This window comes from Papilio machaon, chromosome W (genome assembly GCF_912999745.1).
Source record: "Papilio machaon chromosome W, ilPapMach1.1, whole genome shotgun sequence".
Lineage (NCBI taxonomy): Eukaryota > Metazoa > Arthropoda > Insecta > Lepidoptera > Papilionidae > Papilio > Papilio machaon.
Window position 1 is genome coordinate 326,805 of NC_060015.1, and position 23,879 is coordinate 350,683.

The window sequence follows — 23,879 nt, forward strand, 5'->3', positions numbered from 1 at the left end:
CATTGTAAAGAATCTAACAGGTTATTCTGAGTACATACTAAATTACATACAGACTTTTTGGTTTCCAGGTGTACCTCTTGTTCATTTACAGTGAGATCAGACTTCGGCCATAACTCCATCTGCAGGTGAAGCCAAGCTGGACCTTCCCACCAACGGAGGTCGCGCAGAAACTTTGCATTGCAGCCTCTGGAAGCCACGTCTGCCCAGTTGTAATCGCCTGGAATATGACGCCAGTCATCTTTATTAGTATTTCGCCTTATCTCTCTTACTCTGTTGTCTACGAATGTGTTTAAAGGTAACTCTCTTTTTATCCAACACAAGGCTACCGCAGAATCAGTCCAGCAGTACTCTGTGCAGTGTTGAAGTAAATCATTCTCTCGTACAGCTGTAAGTAGTCTGGAGCCCATCAAAGCAGCTGTTAATTCTAGCCTGGGGATTGTTACCTTTTGTTGTGGAGTCACTCTTGATTTGGCAGAAATCAGTTGAACAGTCACATGTCCTTTTCTTTCAGCTCTCAGTAATACACAAGCGCCACATCCATCCTTACTCGCATCACAAAATAGATGGAGGCTTACCTTACAATCTTTCAGGATTTCTGTGGTGAGTCTTCTAGGTATCCAACAGTCCTTCAGGTAAGTGATGTGCTTGTACCAGTCTTTAAATTTAGAAAGCAAATCTTGTGGCAGCTCCTCGTCCCACATGAGTTGTCTGCGCCATGTCTCTTGTAATATTAGTTTTGGAGTCAACATCACTGGTGATGTGTAACCAATGGGATCAAATATTTTTTGAGTCAGAGACAACAAACCTCTTTTAGAAAGTGTAGATATGTTATCAGGTGGAGGAAGTCCTTCAGTCTGACAGGAGAGTTCATCGGTGGTGGGGTTCCAGAGCAAACCAAGAATAGAAACAACATTGTTTCATTGATGCCTGTCGAAGTCACCCACATCCTGAGGTTGAACTTGGCCTCTTGCATGATCTCCTTTGCCTCTTCTATAAATCTCCTCGTCTCTTCAACAGTGTCCATACTAACTAGGCAGTTGTCTACATACAATGATTGACTCAGCAACTTGGCAGTAGCATTGAGCGGTCCTCCTTCCATTTCAGATAAATGATGCTGTAATGTCGCGGCTAGTAAAAAGGGACTAGAAGTCAGCCCAAAAACTACACGACAATGTCTGTAAGTTACTAAGTTATTGTCTTTGTACCATAAAAATTTTAAGTACTCTCTGTCTTCCGGTTTTAAACTGATTTGAAGGAATGCCTTCTCTATGTCAGAGGTAATACCAATAGCACCGGTTCGGAAGTTCAGTATTAAATTTGGTATCAAGTCAATCAAGTTGTTACCCTTTTCTAGGCACAAATTCAGACTCGGACCATTTTTATCTTTAGCAGAAGCATCAAACACTGGTCGGATACTACTTGTCAGGCTCTGCTCTTTTATCACTGGTCTATGTGGTAAGTAATGGCCAGAGTTGTGATCATTCTCAGTCATTTCTATGATCCCAAGATCTAACCAGTTCTGTAGTACTGTGTCATAGTCATAAAATTTGTCACTATTAATTAATTTTCTTGTCATTGACTCTAGTCTCTTTTTAGTTTGATCATAGTTAGGTAGTAATACTTCATAGTTTGTCTTAAAAGGAAGCTTAACTTCATACCTGCTATCTTCAGTTTTACTTATATTTTCTTTGAAGTTCATCATGGTGTCAGCTGCTGCTTCAGCTTTGGACTTGGTCTCAGCTGGATCTCGGATGCCAAGTGTCTCAAGTGACCAGTAACCTGTAATCTCATTATCACATGTACAATGCAACACATTTATAAGGTTTGAACTAGTTTGTACACTCACCTGTTTTCCTTGTAGAGTCCAACCCAGTTTGGTTCTGATTGCTATCAGTTCACTCTGCAGCTCTATCATTTCACCTGTCAACAAATAACCTAGAAAATCAGCCCCTATTAACAGCCCTATCTCAGTTATACTATTGCATTTGTCTGTTAGAGTAATGTTATTTTTCATTAGGACCTTTTCTAATTCTAAATCTTTTGTGTTATATTTAGGTATTTGATTACAAATATTATCTTGACTTAAAGCAATTAGTTCCATTGAAAACTTCTTGTCTAATCCATTTATCTTTACTTTGTATGTCTTGTATTCTTTAGGATTTTTCTGTATTCCACCGAACAAACAATGGGTCATCATTTGTTTTTCATATGTTGGTACATTTATTTTGTCTACCACAGATTGTTTGATGTAACTTTTTTGTGACCCAGAGTCTAACAGTGCTCTCACTTTTATTTGAGAATTTATTTCCACAATGACTGTTTGTAAAAGTGTTGTGTTATTGTTGTTCATTGATGATAAAACCGCAGAATTATCTTCTTTTTCATCTTTCTTCTCTTCCTTTTTAGACTCACAAAGTAAAGTGGAATGTCTTCTCTGGCATATGAAACATTTAATCATAGCTTTACATTGTTTTGGGTGATGTCCTCTTCTCAGGCAAATTGCACAAGCTCTTACCTTCTTTAGGTGTTCTCTTTTTTGTTCAATGCTCACTTTCTGTGCTTTATAGCATTCAATAGAAGAATGTGTGTTTTTGTCGCACCAGATACAGGATGGCATGCTTCCAGATTCTTTCTTTGAAGTGGTGAGTAAAATTTCAGCAGTTGGAATTGAAGATTTAGTTGCTTCATTTGAAAAAGTCTTTCTTGTTATTTCTATCCTCTGTTCACTATCCACTTCTTTCTTTAAAAATTCTAGTAGCTGTCCTAGCTCTTCGGTGGTATTTTTGCTTATGATTTTACTGCGTTCCCAAGTCTTTATCAACTCTTGTGTTAAAGCACTTTCAACCATAGGTAACAGAAAGGCTGCATATTTGTCCTTTGTCACACCTAGGCTTTCTAAGGCCCTCAGTTGAGCATTCAATTTATCATACAGCTGTGTGATATTCATCTTGTCTTTTTGCATTAACACAAGTGTCAAAAGCTCTCTTACGTAGACTTGAATGAGCAGGTCATCTCTTGCGAACCTTGCTTTCATTTGTGCAACACATTCTTTATATGAATTTGGTGTAAAACTTTCCACCATCGTTCTCACTTCGCTCCCCATCACCATCGCTTGGAGTAAATATTGGTATTTTTCCATATCATCGAGCTTTTGGTCTTCATCAATTTTTGAGAACTGAGCCCAAAACGACATCCATGATTTTATATCTCCGTCAAACGATTTGAATTCTAGTTTTGGGAGACGAAAGCTTCGTGTTTCGCTCTCTCGCAATGGCTTTGTCTTCGATACATGTTCCAGTTTAGCTTTTATCAGACGCCATTTTGATGTGTATTTTTGAACATCCAGAATTTCTTTCTCTAATTCTTCTTCCCTTATATCCGCATCTAACATCGTACTTTTTATTTTATCATTAAGTTCCGACAGTTTGATGTTTATCTCTTCTAGATTTAACCAAGCTGCGGTAAGTTCAGGGCAAATTCTGATTTCTTTTTCCAAGGTCGACTCGATTTCGTTGGCGATTTTTGTGTGGAGCCTGCGCATGATCGCTCTCTCTTTCTTCATATTTTCCATTACGGTCGCCATGTTGTGGAATACAATAGGTGTTTCCCTTGTAGGATAGCAGGGTTGCAGATAAATGAAGAATTAAATAAAATGCATCAACTCGAGTCGCCATTAAAATCGGAAGTAGTTTTTTTTTTTTTTTACATTCTTTTTTTTCAGTTTGACAGCTAGCGTTCGGAAACATTCAACAGCTAGCCTATAACACTACAATTCACTCCACAACTCACTTCTCACCATATGAACTCCTATTCGGACACAAACCACATATTCCCAGTTCTATCTACGATGATATCCCTGGAGCTACTTACTCCGAATATATTCGATTATTACAACATCGTATGAAATACACCCGGGACAAAGCTTTAGAATACATTCAGAGATCTAAAATAAATTCAAAAAATTATTATGATACACGTACTCGTTCCGTAGAGTATAAAGTAGGTGATTATGTCCTACTGAAAAACCATCTAAGGCTACGAAAGGCTCTATCACCTGCATGGAAAGGACCATACAAGGTCGTCAAAATACATGGTATTTTGACGACACTATCATTACTCATAAACAGGCGTCATGTGAAACATCATTATGACGAAGTTAAACTTGTAGAATCTACAAATTAGGTTAATTAGAATATTGTTTTTATTTTCTTTTTATTTTTCATTTAGTAGTTGTATTTCTATTTTCCCTTTTTATCAATATTAATACTATAGTAGGTGTAGTGTGCGGTGGTGGGTGAGAGATGTGGTGATGTGAGGGTGTGAGGTAACGAAATGATGCGACCGTTATTCACAACACAATTTATTCTCACTCGTACACACACCAATAAATATATAGAAGGAGAGTACAACACAGAGAAGAAAAGTAGAAGTAACAGGAGAAAGAAATATCACTGTTCGAGAAGCAAACTACAGGTTGAGAAATCGTAAGCGGCGTGGTATATCGCGGCACTGTAAAAACTCCACTGAAGTCCGGTGCGTGTGCAAAACCGGTCAGTGACCCCCGCTCAGCTGTGCGTTGCAATTTTGAAATTACCAATCAGAGGTCAATAATTTCGGTTGTCATGCGCGATGTCGACCACTCGTCAAGCACCTGTATTTATGTGTGTGTGTGTGTATGTGTGTTATGTAAGTGTGTGTATGTATGACTGGAGTGTTTTTGGAAATATGTAGAAGGTCACCTACATAGGTAATAAGATAGATATATTAAATAACACCGTCGTCTCCTTTTCCTTACAGCGTACTGGCACTGGGTAACCAACAGTATGTCGAAACAATCAACGCCAGCTCCGGCATATACTTTGACCCAATCGGTGAACTCAAAATACATGTAAGCCATTTAGACGTGATAACACCTATCGATATATCATATATCGAACCTCATATTAAAAATATAAATTCTATCTTAGGTACGCTACGCCTCATATGTACTCAAATTCAATTAGAAAGCAAATACAATCTGGAATGTTATAATATTTTAGAACCATTAACAGTTAGGTATCACGATTTAGTTTCTGAATACTCCGCTATTTCTCACTTGGTAGATAAAAGGTTTAGGAGGGGGGCATGGATAGGTGGTATTGGTTCTCTCGCCAAAACTATATTCGGGACCTTAGACGAAGATGATAGTATAAAGTATGATAACGCCATCCAGAATGTACACAATAACGAGAAAAGATTAGCATCGTTAATTAAAGAAAATGTTTTAGTCACCTCTTCAGTTTTATCCCAATTTAATAAAACATTACACACCATAAAACTTAACGAGGCCAACCTTAACCAAGCTATCGACAATTTCTCTTTAAAACTCAAAAATCTTACATTAATTTCTAATGAATTAACTGTTAAAGCAAATATTAATTCAATCCTGAACAGTTTAGAAGCTTCATTGTTAACATTATCGTTCCGGTTGGAAGACATAACAAACGCTGTCATGATTAGTAATCAAAACATTCTGCACCCGTCCGTATTATCTCCCACACAGCTTTATGACGAAATTGTCACTAACTACCGATACTTACCTGTAGATTTTAAATTACCTGTAGATTTAGCACTAAATAATATTCATGTATTGTTAAATGTCTCTAGTATAGTATGTTATAGTTTAAGCAATAAGATTGTTTTTGTATTAAGAATACCTTTAGTCTCTCCAAGAGAGTTCAGTTTGTATCATAGTATAGCGCTACCTACACCTCATGATAAACTAAAGCCTTATTCTTTTAGTTATATTATACCTAGCAATAGATATATAGCAATGACCAAAGACAGATCGGAATACTGTAACCTTGACTCACTGTGTACCGTCCCGCAAGGCTTAAAAGGGTGTCCTTGCGCCCTGGGTCCCTAACTCCCTAATGAGGTGAGAAAAGAAACTCAGGTGGTTACAAAAGATATATATATAATATTACCAAGCACTCAGCGGTAGGCACATAAAATTTATAAGGTCGTGGGGTAACGTGCTATCAGTCTCTGCTTCCGCGGCGTTTATTACTGCCCTGCTTTGGCTGAACTACGGTGGCGTCGCCCAGCGACGGATGAGCGGCGGCGGGCCAAGGAACGGCAGGACAGGAGGTGCACGTCGACCGTAGCTGGGTGCTCCCTAGGCAGCTAAGCGGCGGCCGCAGGAATTCGGTAGACGTCGGTGCTGAGGTCGCAACGGCAGGTCAGCTACCGATGTATGAAGCTGGCAAGCGATAGCTTGCTCGGAGATTGCTAGCTTGATTGTAGCTTGCAGTAAAATTCGTACAGTGCTCCTGGAAATTCAAAACACCAGACCGTTAGTTCGGTAAGGCGTTGTTCCTCCGCCTGGTATCCACCATCAGCAACTCAAGAAAAGCAATACGTAGCGGCTTGACGATGGTGGAACTATCAGAACGGAGTTTACAAAGCAAAAGCAAAGCAAACGAAAATTAAAATAAATTTAAATAAAATGCGAAATAACGTATTATAAAGATAAAGGATAAATAATGAAAAATCAGCAATAAGATCTTATGTAAAATAAAGAAAACACAAATTTAAATGTACAAAAGAAATAAGTTAAAGTTTTAAAAATGACCGTTAGCAACAAGAATAAAGAACGTTTAAAAAAATACGGTTATAAAGGACAATTAAATTTAGCAACATTATAATGTTTTATTTTATGTGCCATAAAACTTACCCTAAAACGGGAACAAGTACTTAAATTGTATTAGTATTAATGTAGAAAAAAATAACTTTAGAACGCCAACGTTAGCCGGAAACGATCACACCAAGACTAAGACGCCGGTGACCGCTCTTCTCAGGAGATTGCAGGCAAGTGGCCCGGCACGTATGCAGCGACCCCGCCGAGCCCGGGTCGCCCCTCTAACCCGCGCAGTCCCCGCGGCGCGTGCGCCGCAGTGCACAGACTTTGTGACGTTTTAAATACGTTACAACTGAAGGAGTGCATAGCGATAAACCCGCGCGAATACATCTGTGACGTCATGACCGTGTTCCCCGTTAGTGCGAATCTGAGTTGTGAAGTGAGTTAATGACCAATGTGATGAAAGCTATACCAGTGCAGTGTCAAACCGATTTCGTCCACGGAAATATTGACTTATGGACACCACTTTATGGTAATAATTGGATCTATGTACAATCACGGAATATGAAACTGTATATTGAATGTCCAAATCAAAAACTCTTAGAAATAAGTGTTATTGGCACAGGAATACTTACGGTACCAAATAATTGTATCGCTCACTGTAAAAGTACAAAATTAATACCGAAATTTAATAATGTAAGAATTAACGCTACTGTAATCCATCCCGATTTTAATATTATAAATCAATCTTGTTGTACTCTAGATAAGTTTAGCAAAGTAATCAGTAATGAGGCTCCCATGAAATTACAAAATATTGACTTAGATATTTTTACCTTAGAAACCAAATCAAAATTAAGATCTATATCTGATCAAACTGATGAAATTTTAAATCAACATCCATTAATTAAATACGAGACCCATTACTCGGTTACATTCATAATTTTCATATGTTTAGCTTTAATCTTTTGTATTTTTAAGATGTTTTTATACATTAAATCGTGCAACCGACTGACTTACCTTTTGCCAAGATCCTCTCGCGCCGACCCTGTAAATTTACCTGTAGAACAAGCTCCAACTCCCGAACCAGCTGTTCCTTTAAGGGTCTTAAAACGCCATCCCGATGCAGAAGAACTCCCGTCTCCTAGTATTCGCAGAAATCTGTAATACTTACCCCTTACCGCTTTCTTCCTAAACATCGCGAACCTCATATTATAAATCACGAGTCACATTACTCAACAGTCTCTATTGTAGCATTAAGCTCAATAACTTTATGTTTTAACTCAATAATTAGTAAGATACATAAACTTTATTATATTTTTAATAATAAACTTTATTTTAACGGGGGGAGATGTTATACCCCTATCTGTAAGAAGGAGTGCTGACTCGCGTTGCTATGCAAGCCATTTTTAACCTTATATTAACAATTGTAAGCGGCTCGCGAGTCAGTCTCATTCCAAAATCAAAAGGTGTAACACCTCTTCGTAATCCTATTTCTTAAGTCTCTTCAGTTTGTAATTTCGTTGTGTTATGTTAAGTGAATTCAAATAAAGTTTTTTTTTTAAAAAACCGAAGATAGTTTCCGTTATAACAGTACGTAAACAATGCCACGCATATCCGGACAACGATTTGAGTGCTGTGATGAGATCTTTGTGCATCACGACGTCGGGAACACCAAACTACAGGAAAGGATGTGGAGAGTTCGTGGAACCCTTGTTTGATCGCAAAGAGGGCGGTGGAGACGGTGGTTGTGTCGATGACGGCCGGGCGCAAGGCGGAGGCAGCCGGGAGAGGCGGCTAGCATGCGGCGTCGGCTCAGGGACTCAGGTACTATTCAGACTGCACTAGCGGGTGCGGCGGCGGGCGCGGGCGCTTGGGTCTTGGCGTCTGCGTATTCACAGTGGCGATCGAGCTAGGAGTGTCATTGCACATGTGATAGGTCGTTCTCAAACTTTGCTACGTATTTAGAAGATATGGATGAAGATTTGTTTTTATTAATGGAAAATTCATACTTGAAATGGAAATTTCAATATATGAAGTTTGGCACACACGATTTAAATAAAGGAAGAGAAAAGTTTGGAGAATTTTATGTATTATACGCTGATTTATTACTATTAAATGTTGCAGATGTTTGCTTTGCCAAATAGCAGTGCGATGTTGTACTGCAGATATAAATTCTTCAGTATTGATATCCATGACGATTGACGACGCTTCGGCGGGTGAATCAAAATGGTTTAGAACCACACGCGTAGTCGCCTAACAGACGCTATATCACTGTGGTACCATTCAGACTGCACTAGCGGGTGCGGTGGCGGGCGCGGGCGCTCGGGTCTTGGCGTCTGCGTATTCACAGTGGCGATCGAGCTACGAGTGTCATTGCACATGTGATAGGTCGTTCTCAAACTTTGCTACGTATTTAGAAGACATGGATGAAGATTTGTTTTTATTAATGGAAAATTCATACTTGAAATGGAAATTTCAATATATGAAGTTTGGCACACTCGATTTAAATAAAGGAAGAGAAAATTTTGGAGAATTTTATGTATTATACGCTGATTTACGGACGTATCCGGATAAATTCTTTGAATACACGAGACGACGCTTCGGCGGGTGAATCAAAATGGTTTAGAACCACACGCGTAGTCGCCTAACAGACGCTATATCACTGTGAACGATACGGGCGGACTGAGCCATTAGAAACTCCCGCGCCATGCGCGCCAGCGCCCGCCTCATGAAGACGCGCAGCTCGCGGGAGCACTGTGAACGCAAATGGCGTCTGCATACATTTTGATTTACACGCGCCCGCGCTAGCACCCGCGCCCGCCGGCACTCTGAAAGAGTACGCGGAGCGCTTGCAGGCGATGCGGGAAGGAGAAACCCGCTGGCAATAATGTTTGCGTTTAGCACACGGGTGCAAAAAGTGGGGCATGTGGCCCAACGGGTTAGTGTACTGAGCACAGTAAAAATTGCGTATTTACGTTAAGATTTTAGCGAATTTTGATTTTTTTAATATTAAGAGTATTTACGTATTGTCAAAATTGTAAAAAGGTGTATAATCTCGGTAATGTAAAGGTTATGTAAATATTTGCGTTAATTATTTCATGTAATTTGTATATTCATTGTTCAGTAGATATTTTGGATCATACAATGTAAAAAAAAAATATAACGGTGGAATTCAAAGATGACGTTTCGTGACGATGCATAATGCAATCGCGCAAAGTGTGAGTGCGAGCGAGACGGTCGCGTTGCATTTGACTTGCGTGGGAGCGAGACAGCCGCGTCAATAGTTAGACGTGTTTACTAACGAATCTTACAAAAATAAAATGTTTTGTGTTAATATACTTTTAGAAATTACTGTTGTTATGGGATAATTAAAGTTATTGTTAATTGTTGTAACTTTTAAAAATGATACTATAGGTTTTGTTATAAAACATCACCGAGTTTCGGCAAATGTCGTCTGTTACCGTTCGTGTTGAAACACCGTAGGTTTGAGAAACGGATAGTTTTATGTTATTTTAGTAAAGTGGTAATTATAAATTTTGAATATGGTTGTGCATTTAAAATTTGTGGTTTACTATGTATATGTCAGCCGTGTAGATCAGGTCGTTCTTGGTGATATGTTTTACATACGGGTTGCGGTGATACATACGAGGTCACTGGACAACATGGTTCTGCGGAGGCAGGTCATACACAGTCGCGATAGGCGATGTGGCCCTCTTGAGGCACAGGCGACAGAGCACACCCTGTTGCTGTAGGCAACATGGCTCTGTCGAAGAAGAGGTAGCAATGGTGACCTGATCGCGGTATGCGACGTAACTCTGAGAGAAGGCAGAGAAGGCAGTGCTCACTGGTCGCTGTAGGCGATGTGGCTCTGCTAAGGAAGAGGTGATATAGGTAGCTCGGTCGCGGTAGGCGACATGACTCTGCGGAGAAGGCAGAAGTGAGAGAGCACACTGGTCGCGGTAGGCGACGTGGCTCTGTTGTGGAAGAGGTGACAGATGGTCAACTTGGTAGCGGTTAGGCGACGTGGCTCTTCTGGGAAGGCGGAAAGGAGAGAGCACACTGGTCGCGGTAGGCGACGTGGCTCTATTGTGGAAGAGGTGACAGATGGTCACCTGGTCGCAGTTAGGCGACGTGGCTCTTCTGGGAAGGCGAAAAGGAGAGAGCACACTGGTCGCGGTAGGCGACGTGGCTCTGTTGTGGAAGAAGTGACAGATGTTCACCTGGTCGCGGTTAGGCGACGTGGCTCTTCTGGAAAGGCGGAAAGGAGAGAGCACACTGGTTGCGGTAGGCAAAGTGGCTCTGTTGTGGAAGAGGTGAGAGATGGTCACCTGGTCGCGGTAGGTGACATGACTCTGCGGAGAAGGCAGAGCTGACAGGGCTCGCTCGTTGCTGTAGGTAACGTGGCTCTGACAAGGAAAGGGTGGCAGATAGCCTCCTGGTCGCGGTAGGCGACATGGCTCTTCTGGACAGGCAGAAGTGAGAGATCACTCTGGTCGCGGTAGGCGACGTGGATCTGCTGTTCAAGAGGTGGCAGAGGTCTCCAGGTCGCGGTAGGCGACATAACTTTGCGGGGAAGGCAGAGTAGGTATTACACATGGGTAGCTGTAGGCAAAGTGGCACTGTTGAGGAGAAAATGGTAGGGTACGTCAGGTCACTTTAGGCGACGCGGCTCTGTCGAGGAAGAGGTGGTGGAGTGCATCTCGTAGCTGTAGGCAACGTGACGCTGCCACAAGGGTGACAACCGAGGCGTTGGGTTACTTGTGGCCTCTTGGTTTTGGTGAGAGTGGACCGGGACACCGGGCGCACCATTACTTTGGGCGTTTATGGACGAACTGGCAAAGGCCAGGTCGTCTTCGTTTTTTTTTTTAAAGTTGTATAAAGGTGTTATTGATTTAATCTTTGGAAAATGTTTGTCATTTCTCGATTCAACTGTATGACATATTTGATTTTAAGTGAAGAAAATAGATTGTATTATTCCTTGTTTTTTTTTAATTGTAACTAAATTATTTTTGTCAGTGTTTCAAAGTTCTAAATGGGATGAATATTGTAATCATACTTTTGGTATTAAAATTCATTAATAATTTAGCTGCAACAAATACATTCTTTGGACGTTTTGATGTCTGACTCGACTTTTAATATTTAATTTGTAAATATCCATGTGAGAGGCTGACAATGTTTATTCTATACTATTGTTTTTGAGATTTTGTAGATGTAGTTTAATATGGATTTTTGCAATTTTTTTTAAGGGGGAGATGGTGTAGTGTATGGCTATAATGTGGGTAGTCTAATATAATGTACCGTCTCATTATGTGTGAATAAATCAGTCCAAAACCAACCGTCGTTTCACTCACACATCCCAGACATTACAGTAAGAAATAATTTAAAATATGAATCTTTCGAAGCGCGTTGTCTTCTTGATTGTGGTAGCCAATAGTAGTAGGGATTCACCGGTTCCAGACCCAAAATTTATTTTAAAAAGGGTAGGAATATTTTTTTCAATATCAACCTTATGCTCATCGTAATAAGGAACACCGGTTCTGGACCAAATTAGTGGCGTTTTGCCGGTATCGGACCCGCCGTATTTTTGTTTATGTTTTTCTAAATGTAAGTGTTGTTAATTACTTGTTTCCAAAGTAATTAGCTAATGATCGTTAATTAGACAATGTAATTTCTACTCTAATTGGAAAATCAATAAAATAGATACATGAACTTATTTAGATTTTATTACATTACATTCATATATTATAACAATTAAAAGTGTGTTTAAACATATTATGCAAGAAAATATCATTATTCATTGTATTTTCACCAAATAAGTTCACAAAATCCCTCATTGTATCACCATGAAACTTGTAGCACAAATACATTAGACAGTACTCGCCACAGAATGAAGTCCAGTCGTCCTGAATTTTTTTCGTATTAAAACTCCATAGACGTGAATTCCTTTTCAAAAAGGCACGATGGGATCCCGATGGTGGTCTACCATAGGAATCAAAATATTGACCAATGTGGTTTTTGTCTATGTGAATAGCTATCCAGTGTGAACCGGGCTTTGTGTCTGGGTCCAAATTGCTTATTATGTATGCTGGAACTTCGACAGTTATTGGTAACCTATTAGCTGCGTATACGTTAAATTTTAAGCTCGGATGAATTTCATTTAGACATTTCTCTATTTCTATTGTATTCATATTGCATACAGATTCACTACCAGCACCATCCGAGTCAACAGATCGAATGTGAATGTACTTTTAATTGCTAGGTCTTAGTATTTCATTTAGTGTTTAAAATCTTTAAAAGCCAATAGGTAGAAATGACAAAAAATGCATAAAGATAATTTTTTATGTTATTTATTTAAACCACACACTTGATACATAGTTACTTAAATGAAATGCATTACATATGTGTATTCCTAGCTGCTATAGTCTACGGATACATTACGGTTTTTATCTATCTCAATAACGTTATCAAACTCTGCGTAAACAATACAATTAATAGTTTGTGAGAGAGTTGAATCAAAACGAACTTCTAATCTTACACTACCATGCTTGACAAGGTTCCAATGACTCGAAGAGTTAGCTGACAAATCGGGAGTTAGATCGAAGGCCAATAGACAATAGCCTTTAGCATATTCTTCCCTAGATATACCATTACCCTCGTTGAGAAAATGAATACCCGTTCCCGAAAACAATGTATGATACGCTGCTGTGAAAATGTTACCATCAAATGATGGTTGTAAAGCTTTTGAAGGAATTTGTTGTCCATCGATATACAAACAAAATGTGTTCATATGATAATTTTCAAAATTAAACGGGTTCTTTGTTAGACTGCCATTGAAAGCTGCGTTATTAACAAACCCAACAATACATCTTTTAGGTACTTGGCCCAAGAAAATATTATCAAGGGTTTTGCCTTGAACCCCCGATGGAATTGTTAAAACTTTGACTTCAGCTCGGGTAATGGGGTATTTAGCTGTAGTAGAAGCTAGAACTTTTTGATGTGCAAGTAATACCGTTGGATTGATGCGCGCTCTACGAACTATAAGTGTTGCATCTGAGATACAAACTTTACATTTTGTATCAATCGAAGATGTCATTAAATTAAAAGCTTCTCTAGAACGAATTAATTTCACTGACATTTCAACTCCATTTATTAAGAACTTTTCTTGATTGAAAATATCCCCATGTAGGTGCCCAATCATTTCAACTTCCTTGCTTTCCGAACACAGCTGTTGTCTTTTAATAAAACCTTCATTTTTCTCATCGGTTGAATTCATATTACCAGCTGTATCTTTGTACCAAAAACCACAAGTGAGATGTGATTTTTTTGCTGCAGGTGCATAATTTAACAAAGTTTCCATGTAAGCTCTATAGGCATAGGTATTATTTGGAGGCGATACAAGCTTCTGATTAAGATAGACATCCAGTTGATTGAAGAGTGAGTGTATCCAATTATTTACCGGAGCCACTATTGTTGCTGCTGCTAATTTTGAGTTGTCTTGATTAAGAATCTTAGCTTTGATATGTATTAAGGTGTGAGACAAATCGATGTAATCATCACCAGTTCCCGGAACTTGAAATTCGATGGGACCATCGTCAGCAAGAGACGAAATAGGTTTGTAATGAACCCATATTCCATTTTCTATACTGGTTTGTGTAGATGGTAAAGCAAATAAATCTAACTCACTCTTAATACATTCGCAGGAATGACTGTGTGGAAAAGACATTTTAAATTATTTTAATAAAAAATGTCTTTTATTTTATTTTGCTTCAGCTTGGAGTTAATAGCTTTCAACTTAGCAGCTGATGGCGGAATGAAAGATGTTAAGCGTTTCTTCTTAGTTATATACCCCGAACCCGACATTTTCAAGCGATCTATTCTATCGTCTGCTTTACGTTTTAAATTTGATCCAGCTTCTTTTAATCTAGCCTTTATTGACTCTTCCATAGGTCGTGCGCTAATCATATCAGATAAAAGCCCCACACCTGTATTCAAAGCCTCCTTACCAATCACTTTAGCTCCACTACTGAATAAGGGTAAAACAGATCGAAACAATCCTCCTAGAAAACTACCAATCCCATGACCACGTTGATATGGCGCTCCTTTATATATTACTCCTATTCCAGATCCCGCTTGGTGTGTATAATAATGTTCATAAGGACAAGTTATTTGTTGGGAATACATTATAATTTTTGAAAATGAAGCTTTACGCACACTGTTCCGAATTGGAATGGTATTTTTTCACCCGTGCTAGATCTTATATCTATCTCAATAGTATCAAATTCTCTACGCATGATGGGTAAATAGTGAGGTGGTGAAAAAATGTGCATTTTATTAGCACCGTAAATATACTTAGATGGATCTAATGGTATTATCCTTAACAAGGGAGTCATTACATCTCCAACAATTTGTGGAACGATTATATCACAGTAAACGAATAACTGAGATGGTAACCCTAAATGTAGATTTGCAGGGCATTTACCAATATTTATTTCGGCTAAATTTATATTTGGTTCAAATCCTAACTGTATACACAATTTGGATGATAATTTTAATGTTTTTATTGTTTCATCCATTACAGTAACAGTCACAAACTTTGATACGTCATCGTAGCGGAATTTTACTTTCTCTTTTATATTATTTAATGCGGTTAGAATATGGCTAATACTATCATAATTTGTAGCTGGAATATGAGTCTTGTAATATACTAAAGAAGGTTGGTTTTCGTTCGGCATTAGCATCATTTTAGAAATATATACAATATTTTCATGATCTTGTACAGTAAACATCGTACAAGGATATTGAAATTCAACTATACCAACAGTCCATGATCCTTCTAATATAATGGGTCTTGGTAGTTTTGTTGAAAATAAAGACGATTTGTTTTCTGGAAAATACATCATTGAACTATTGCTTGGTAAGGTCAAATAAAAGTTTTCTTTTGTCATATTTCTTTTAAGTCGGATTCTAAAATCCAACTATTAAATTTATTTGGATAACCTTTCCACTTCACTAACACTTGCTTTCTGGTGCCGGTGTAGCGAGATCTTACAATTTTATCTATTTTAAATGATGACGTGGGGTCATAAGATACTTTTTGCAATTCTTTTTCATAAAAAGTTCCATCTATTACTTCATTGTGTAAATCTTTCAGTGTATACACAATCCAAGGAGATCTTTCTATTATAGAAGTTATAATAAAAATTTCATCGCTCCAGTTAGATTCATAACCTTTTCGAAATATGTGTTTATACTTAGTAATTCTAACATGGTCCCCAACATGATACTTTGGTTGCGATGTTCCTATATTTCGTTCAGGTTTTTTCCTATCATATAAATTATTCCAAACAGTCATGATATTATTTGAATTAACATCACAAGGGCACATTTTAATGCTTGAATGAAAACTATGATTGTAGCTGTACAACAAGTCTTGCAGTATATCTACATATCTGTACGTATTTTTGTGAGTGAAATAGCGCCACATTTTCATTTTAAGTGTTCTTTGAAATCTTTCAACAATGCTCGCTTTTATATCAGGATTGTTAGTGGTATAGTAATTAATGTTTTTTCTTTTAAAATACAATTGCACATCTTTCGCAATAAACTCAGTCCCTTTATCAGATTGTAAATGCGTTGGACATGTTTTAGCTTCGTTAAAAATACTCTCAAAACATTTTTTTATAGTTTCAGAATTTTTTTGTTTCATAGACCTAGCATAAGCATATTTACTAAACACATCAATAACACACAGTATGTAGTTGAAACCATCATTATATTTAGAATGAGTTCTCATATCAGATAAATCAGCCTGCCAAAGTTCATTCAAATTTGATAAAATATATTTATTTCGAGGAAATTTTCTATGAACTGTCTTATGTAGTGTATAAGTTTCTTGTGATTGCAACCATTCTTTTACATTTTCTTTGGACATTTTACCTTTCATAGCTTTTGTTAACTTATCAATACTACTGTAACCAGCGGGGTGAGATACATCATAATAAATTTTCTTAATTTCTAATATGGGGTCCATTTCTCCCATTCAATTTTCTTTTTCAATTTCTTAATGTACTTATCTTTTGGAGGTGTAACAGTTAGATCTTCATGCTCTGAGTGCTTCTCGAGGTCTTTTAGTTGAAGATTATTTATATATTCAATTCTTTTCGGGTTCCCAATGTATGTTAGCGGTATTTTGATATCTTTCAATACTTCACAAAATTCTTTCCAACCTATTGGATCACTTTTTTTTAGTTGTCGAAGTGAATCGTTAACCAAATCAATTATATTGCTCCCAGGAATTCTTGAACTATTTATGACAACTGCCCCATCATCATTCCAATGAATTTTGTCTTTACTTAAATACAAATTTAAGAACCGAAGCTGTATCAGAATTCGAAAAAGATTTTTATAAACTAATGAATAATTCTGTTTTTGGTAAAACAATGGAAAATATTGAAAAGCGAGTGAATGTGAAGTTATTAACACATTGGGAAAATTGGGGTAAAAGTCTAGGAGTCCAAGACTTTGTTGCCAAACCTGAATTTCACAGCTTATCAATATTTTCAGAAAATTTAGTTGCGGTGCAATTAAGGAAAACGACAATATTTCATAATAAACCCATTTACTTAGGATTTTGCATATTAGATGTTTCTAAAACTCTAATGTACGAATTCCACTACAAATATATGTTAACTAAGTTTGAGAATAGATTAAAACTACTATATACTGATACTGACAGCTTAATTTACCAAATTTTCACAGAAAATTTTTACGAAGACATTAGACCAGACTTAAGTGAACGATTTGATACATCTGACTACGCTTCCGATAACGCATTTGGTTTCCCAAAACTTAATAAAAAGAAGTTAGGTTATTTTAAAGACGAAAATAATGGAAAAAATTTTAGAGAATTTGTAGGATTACGTTCAAAAATGTACGCTCTTGACGTTGAAAATAAATTTACAGCTAAGGCAAAAGGAGTAAACAAATGTATCACAAAACGAATGAAAATGGAAAACTATAAGTCTTGTCTTTTTGATAAAAATGTTCAACAGTGTAGTATGTATAGATTTAAGTCCATCAAACATACAATATTTACTCAGAAAATAAACAAAACTTGTCTATCGTATAATGACACCAAACGATATATTTTACCAAATGATGTGGACACATTAGCTTGGGGTCATTATAAATTACGATAAACTTGTAACAAATACTTTTTGTGTAATAATGTACATTTTTTGTTTTGTACCTAGTTTTAGATCATGTAAGTTTAAATTATTCTTTTTTGTTTGTTTTGTATAACTTTCTAAAGGTTTATTTATGTAAGTAGTTTTAGATAGTATTTGAATTTATATTATTTTTCATTAAATTGTAACTGTAAATAAATGCATATATTACAATGATCTTATAAAACTCTTTTTATTAATTTCCATTGTCCCATGGTAGCCAGACGTGTAGACTACAATGTTTCAATTTATTCATCCATTCACCGCCATAGTTGCAGGCCCAAGTGGATGTGGAAAATCTAATTTCGTCACAAATTTTTTAAAACATCATAAAAATGTATGTAACATGGATTTCAAACAAATTACTTGGTGTTTTGATGAAATGCAGCCTTTATATAACTTACCAAATGTAGAGTATTACCAAGGTATACCAGATTTAAACATGTTCGATGGAAAGGATGCCAACCTTATAATTATTGATGACCTCATGAGAGAATCTGACGGTCGCATTGTCGATATATTTACTAAAGGCAGCCATCATAGAAATTTAAGTGTATTTTACATAACACAAAACTTATTTCACCAAGGAAAGGATCAGAGAGATATTTCACTAAATTCTAGTTATATTATCTGTTTTAAAAATCCTCGTGATAAAACGCAAATTCGATATCTAGCACGTCAAGTGTACCCTGAAGATAGGAAATTTATAGAAGAGGCCTACAGAGATGCTACTAAAGACGCATATGGATATTTGATGATAGATCTCAAACAAGATTCTAATGATATGTGTCGTATTAAGTCCAAAATATTTCCTACGGATGGATACTGTACTGTCTATATACCTAAAAAAGGGTTTAAATACGCTAAGAATCAAAACATTCCCATCATTTATTAATGATGCATCGAAGACTAAAGACGCATAAAGATTTGTTAAATGCTTTACATACACTTAAACCGAAATATCGGAAAGCTCTGTTAAAATCGTGTGAAGAGGAAGAAATTAATTGTATTTGTGAATGTATCCATAACGTGCTTCAAGGTAAAGTAACGCTCAAGACAAAAGAAAAGAATAAATTAAAAAAATATAAAAACATACTCCGAACACTGTTGTGTAAAGGAAAACCGGAAATAAGAAAAAAAAAATAATTCAGAAAGGTGGAGCATTCCTGCCTATTATATTAGGTTCAATTTTAAGTGGATTAGTTAGTTCTCTTTTTTAAAAAAAAATGGAGCATACTAAAAAGATGTTACTTGTTGAACCAAGCTTAATAGATAGATTAAATCATAACGAAAATATTAATCCTACTTCGAGATTAGATACTGAAATGAAAAATATTTTAAAGAGCAATATGGATGATAGAGAAAAGTGTATTTTATACTTACAAATTTTACAAAGATATTTACATTTTACTAAGCAAGATCGTCAACCTTATGAACTACCAATAATAAGTAAAACAATTCATTCAGATAAAACAAATGAATTTTCGAATATAAAGAATAACAGCGATACAAAGTCTCTAGTTGTAACTCAGTCATCAATCAAAGAAGAGATAGAACCAGAAAGTGCACTTCATACGTCTCTTAGAGAGTCACCATATTCATCGAAGAACATTCTTAGTTTGATACCAAAAACATATATAAGAAAGGGTGAGTTACTTTTAGATGCAATATCTTTAAATTCATTATATGATAAAATCAGAGTATATAATATCATAGTATACAATTACCTGTTCAAATTAATATTTATAATGATTAGGAAGAAAAATCGTCTATTTTTTCACGAAAAAAAAATTATCCGCACAAATTACAAAATATCATAAAAATATTTGGATATAAGAAAAAAATACATATTTACAATTCTTACAATATTTTACTGTAGATATAAAAAAAATTACGACTTACAATTATATGTGATCCATCCTGGAGTCTCTCTGCAGATTTAAGAACACATCTATATACATATATTTATTATTTACGTTTTTAAAACACCCTTGTACTTTTCAAAGTTGTTATTTTTTGATATTTATATGTTGACATGATACGTGTGTGTTACAATTAAAAACTTATATAACCGATAGATAAGATAATTAATTCATACTTTGGTGTTATTTTCTCGAAATATATAATAAATACAACCGGCATTTCATTAAACAATATCCTCACAATCATATCTAAATATCACTAACTCTAAATAACATTTAAGTGTCTTTCAATGAGTCGTACTAAATTTAAATACTGTTCATAGCCAATGAGAAATTATGTAGATACTAGCTGTCGCCCAGCGAGGAATTGATCTTAATTAGTAGCCTATGTGTTCTTCAAGGCTATGATCTACATCTACGCCAGATTTCATCAAGATCCGTTGAGTCGTTCCGGAGATACTTTTAAACAAACATCCAAACATTCGCATTTATAATAAATATTAGCAGGAAGATAGAAACGTAGAAGTGAGAGAGACAATGTCAGCCCACTCCTCTAGGGTTCAAGCCCACACATTGATTTGAAAATAACAAGAAATTGAATGCTCTTGTGTTTTATTAGGTACAACACTAAGTTACTGAACTCCAGTAGGATCTAAAGCTTTAACGTCACCCTGCGAAAGATTAACTTTAGAATCATCATCTACTGAACATATTGTTGCAATCTTATCTGCTGATTTCAGTTTTTTCAAATCCGATTCTATTCTCAGTAGCTTCTCCTTGCAAGAGTTTGTGCGCCAAGGTCTTTTTGGATCGACAGTATTCAAGGCATCTTCGCTTGGTACTTTTACAGTTCTATAAAACAAAAAAAAATATCAAGGAATATAATAATATACCAACATCATATTTCAACAATAGTTAAGTTACTATGAGTTTTCACAACTGAAATAGCTACAGTTACATAAATTATCTCTTTTTTTCTACTGGGAGAAACATTATTCTCTTACAACTTCTTCGGGTAGTGGATGTTAGATAAACCTAGTTTCAATCTGGAAATTGTCATTGTATAAATACTAGTTATTTGTCGCCCGTGTCACCGTACGGAAATAAAAAACGTAATAAGTAGGCTATCTGTTCTCCTAGACTATGATCTACATCTGTGCAAAATTTCATCAAGATTCGTTGAGCAGTTCCAGAGATACCTTCAAACAAACATTCGCATTTATAATATTAGTAAGAAGTAAGATAAAATACTTTAATCAATATATCAAGGTAATCAAAGCACATAGGATCACCTTTTCTCCTCACCGAGTAACTCGCGGAGCTTTCGTTCGTTTTCATCCAATAGACCTCTATCTGGTATGTAAGGGTTCACATACTCTTCATTCTCGGCACTACTTTGTTCTTCTATTACTTCCTCAGCAAATTTCTCCTGGAAATCCTTCACCAGCGGCCGACACCGCTCCGGCAGCCTGTCTTCAGGTACCTCCAGATCTTGCAGAAGCTTCGAAATTCTCACCTTCTCTTCATTGGTCGACATTTTTCACAACAAATTAATAAAAGCAACCTAACCAATAACCTAAATATATAAGATGTTTGTCCAATGTTTATCATTGAATATGTCAAGGTAACACCATGGTAACGTATATTTTCTGTCACCGTTACATCGTGTATGCCGACTATTATTAATTTGCCTAGAAAAACTATATGGAATCTGCAAATTGCATTAATTCATCATATTTACTGTTTCTTCGATACTTTATAAACGTGACATAATTTAATGTCTGTAATTTTCTGTGCAATTTGTCAAGTCTATACATGACCTAGGCAAATTTCAAACGGGCGGCGAACGGAATTTGTCAGTAACATATCTTACACGCGCCATTTTATCGAATGATCCCATCTTAGCAACGGTATTTATAGTAGGGAAGTGATCTCATTTAGTACAAAAAATATATATGCTGCCTTTTTTCCAATGTCACCCTTGACACCGACCGTAGATATGGCTTTATTCAGATACAATAGCTATTGTAACTGAATAAAGCCAACATTGTTCGTGTACACTAATATCAAGTTAAAGATAACTTTGCTATTTACCTTCTTTCTATTGTGACTATCTTTCCAATAGTTGAATTTCAAATGTAGGAAGTTCGTGCAATGTCAGAACGGTTTCATTTAAATCAAACTAGCTTTTACCCGCGACTCCGTCCGCGCGGAATAAAAAATAGAAAACGGGGTAAAAATGATCCTATGTCCGTTTCCTAGTTCTAAGCTACCTCCCCATCAATTTTCAGCTAAATCAGTTCGACCGATCTTGAGTTATAAATAGTGTAACTAACACGACTTTCTTTTATATATATAGATTTTAAATGGGATTTTTCATGTTAAAGTCCAAATTGCATTTGAAACATGCTTTAAGAACAGCCCATACATTCTGACAAATTCGTACACATTTGATATGTTTGACCTTTAGGTGTACTAAGGAAGAATTAACGCACAATTCTTCGCTTTTTTTTCCTCCATTTATTATAATTTAAATGTATTTTGTTGTATAAATTATTAGTGAATTAGAAATGAAACAACATTTAATTAATTCAATATTTATTGAACAGGGCGCAAGGCACATATACAGTAGACGTACGCATCCGATCTTAATCAGATTCAAAGCTTTATAATTTTCCATACATAAGTATGATTTAAATGGAATCTGACATATGGGAAAGTTGTATGGATCAACAGATTTATAGGTTATAAAAATTCTATAGTTTAATATAAATTATTATAATTGAAGATAATATTGAATTTAATTTGATCAAACTATAATATAATTATATAATATACTTTGCGAATTTCATGGACCATTTTATTTTATTCCAGATCTTTACAAAAACATTTGTATGTAAGCAAAATATAATTATTTCACTTTAAAACATCGTTACTAAAAGACTTTAAACTTTAGCATATTGATTTCATTCATATGGTCTTCGTAAGTAATTTTTAATTTAATAGTCATTTTAAATACAATTACAAATTAATATTTCAAATATGAAACATGTAAGATAACGTTATAGTAAGATATTATAAGAACTGTTTATTGTTACTAATTAAAGTTGCACATCTCAAAATAACCGTGAGATTTTACTGTCGTAACAAAAACATATATTTTCGTTATCAAAAAATCAAAGCAAGTTAAAAAAAAACTTTAATATAACCTCTTTTCATAGTATGTTGTATAAACTTTTCTATATATTTTCTTTTATATACTATATAGTTTATTTGAGAACATATTATCATAGTATTTATTATATTTTGGTTAATAATGTATTGTTTTGACAAAGTAAATATATGATAATTTCCATACACTTTCCCTGTAACATATAAATATATTACGTCATCAAATATATATCGAGGGGTGAAAGGCTATTTGTTTTAAGCGACATTTTTTGCGAAATTGACTTATATATATATATACAGCGTGTCCGCCGGAAGAGTTTATACTTTGGATTTCGGTTTCGCCGAGTGGGAAGGCGGTGGAGCGGGGAGAGGGGTATCGTTCGACGCGGCATTGTTGCGGGTTGTTTAGTAGCCATGAGTCAGTGGACAGTAGCGCATCGCGCCTTTGCGGTCGAGGCGTATTTCGCAAACAATAATTCCGTCAATGTGGCTAGACGTAAGTTTTGTTCTCACTTCGATATCCGACGATTAAACGATGGCCCATCGAACCAATTGATTTGGGCGTGGGTAAAGAAGTTTCGAAAAACTGGATCAGTGCAAAATAAGCCTCGAGCTGGACCTTCAACGTCTGTTACTAGTCCTGAAAACGCAGAACTTGTAAGAAGGGAAATTTTGCAGAACCCGCGTAAGTCTATTCGGAAGATTGCAGCATCAACGGGTGTGAAAAAGACTTCAGTTCATAAAATTATTCGTAAACAATTAAAATTCCATCCATACAAGCTTCAAGTTACCCAGCAGTTGAAAGAAGATGATTTCATTAAAAGGAAGAATTATGCTGAAGTCATTCTGGAACGATTTTCCACTCCTACTCGATTATGTAACATCTTTTTTAGCGATGAGGCGCACTTTCATATTGGTGGGTACGTAAATAAGCAGAATATG

At 36.1% G+C, this 23,879-nt stretch overlaps 2 protein-coding genes across 2 annotated transcripts; both read right to left on the reverse strand.

Annotated features, from left to right (window-relative positions):
* Positions 1–790: 790 nt before the first annotated feature.
* Positions 791–3,583, reverse strand: LOC123723309. Its single transcript, XM_045685893.1, has one exon. It carries the CDS (start codon positions 3,581–3,583, stop codon positions 791–793), a length of 2,793 nt encoding a protein of 930 aa, XP_045541849.1.
* A 16,815-nt stretch (positions 3,584–20,398) lies between these two features.
* On the reverse strand, positions 20,399–21,351 carry LOC106717031. Its single transcript, XM_014510718.2, has 2 exons — positions 21,059–21,351; positions 20,399–20,618 (listed from the first exon to the last, which is right to left on the reverse strand). The coding sequence occupies exons 1-2, from the start codon at positions 21,301–21,303 to the stop codon at positions 20,399–20,401; spliced, it is 465 nt and encodes a 154-aa protein (XP_014366204.2). The 5' UTR covers positions 21,304–21,351.
* Between the last annotated feature and the right edge of the window lie 2,528 nt (positions 21,352–23,879).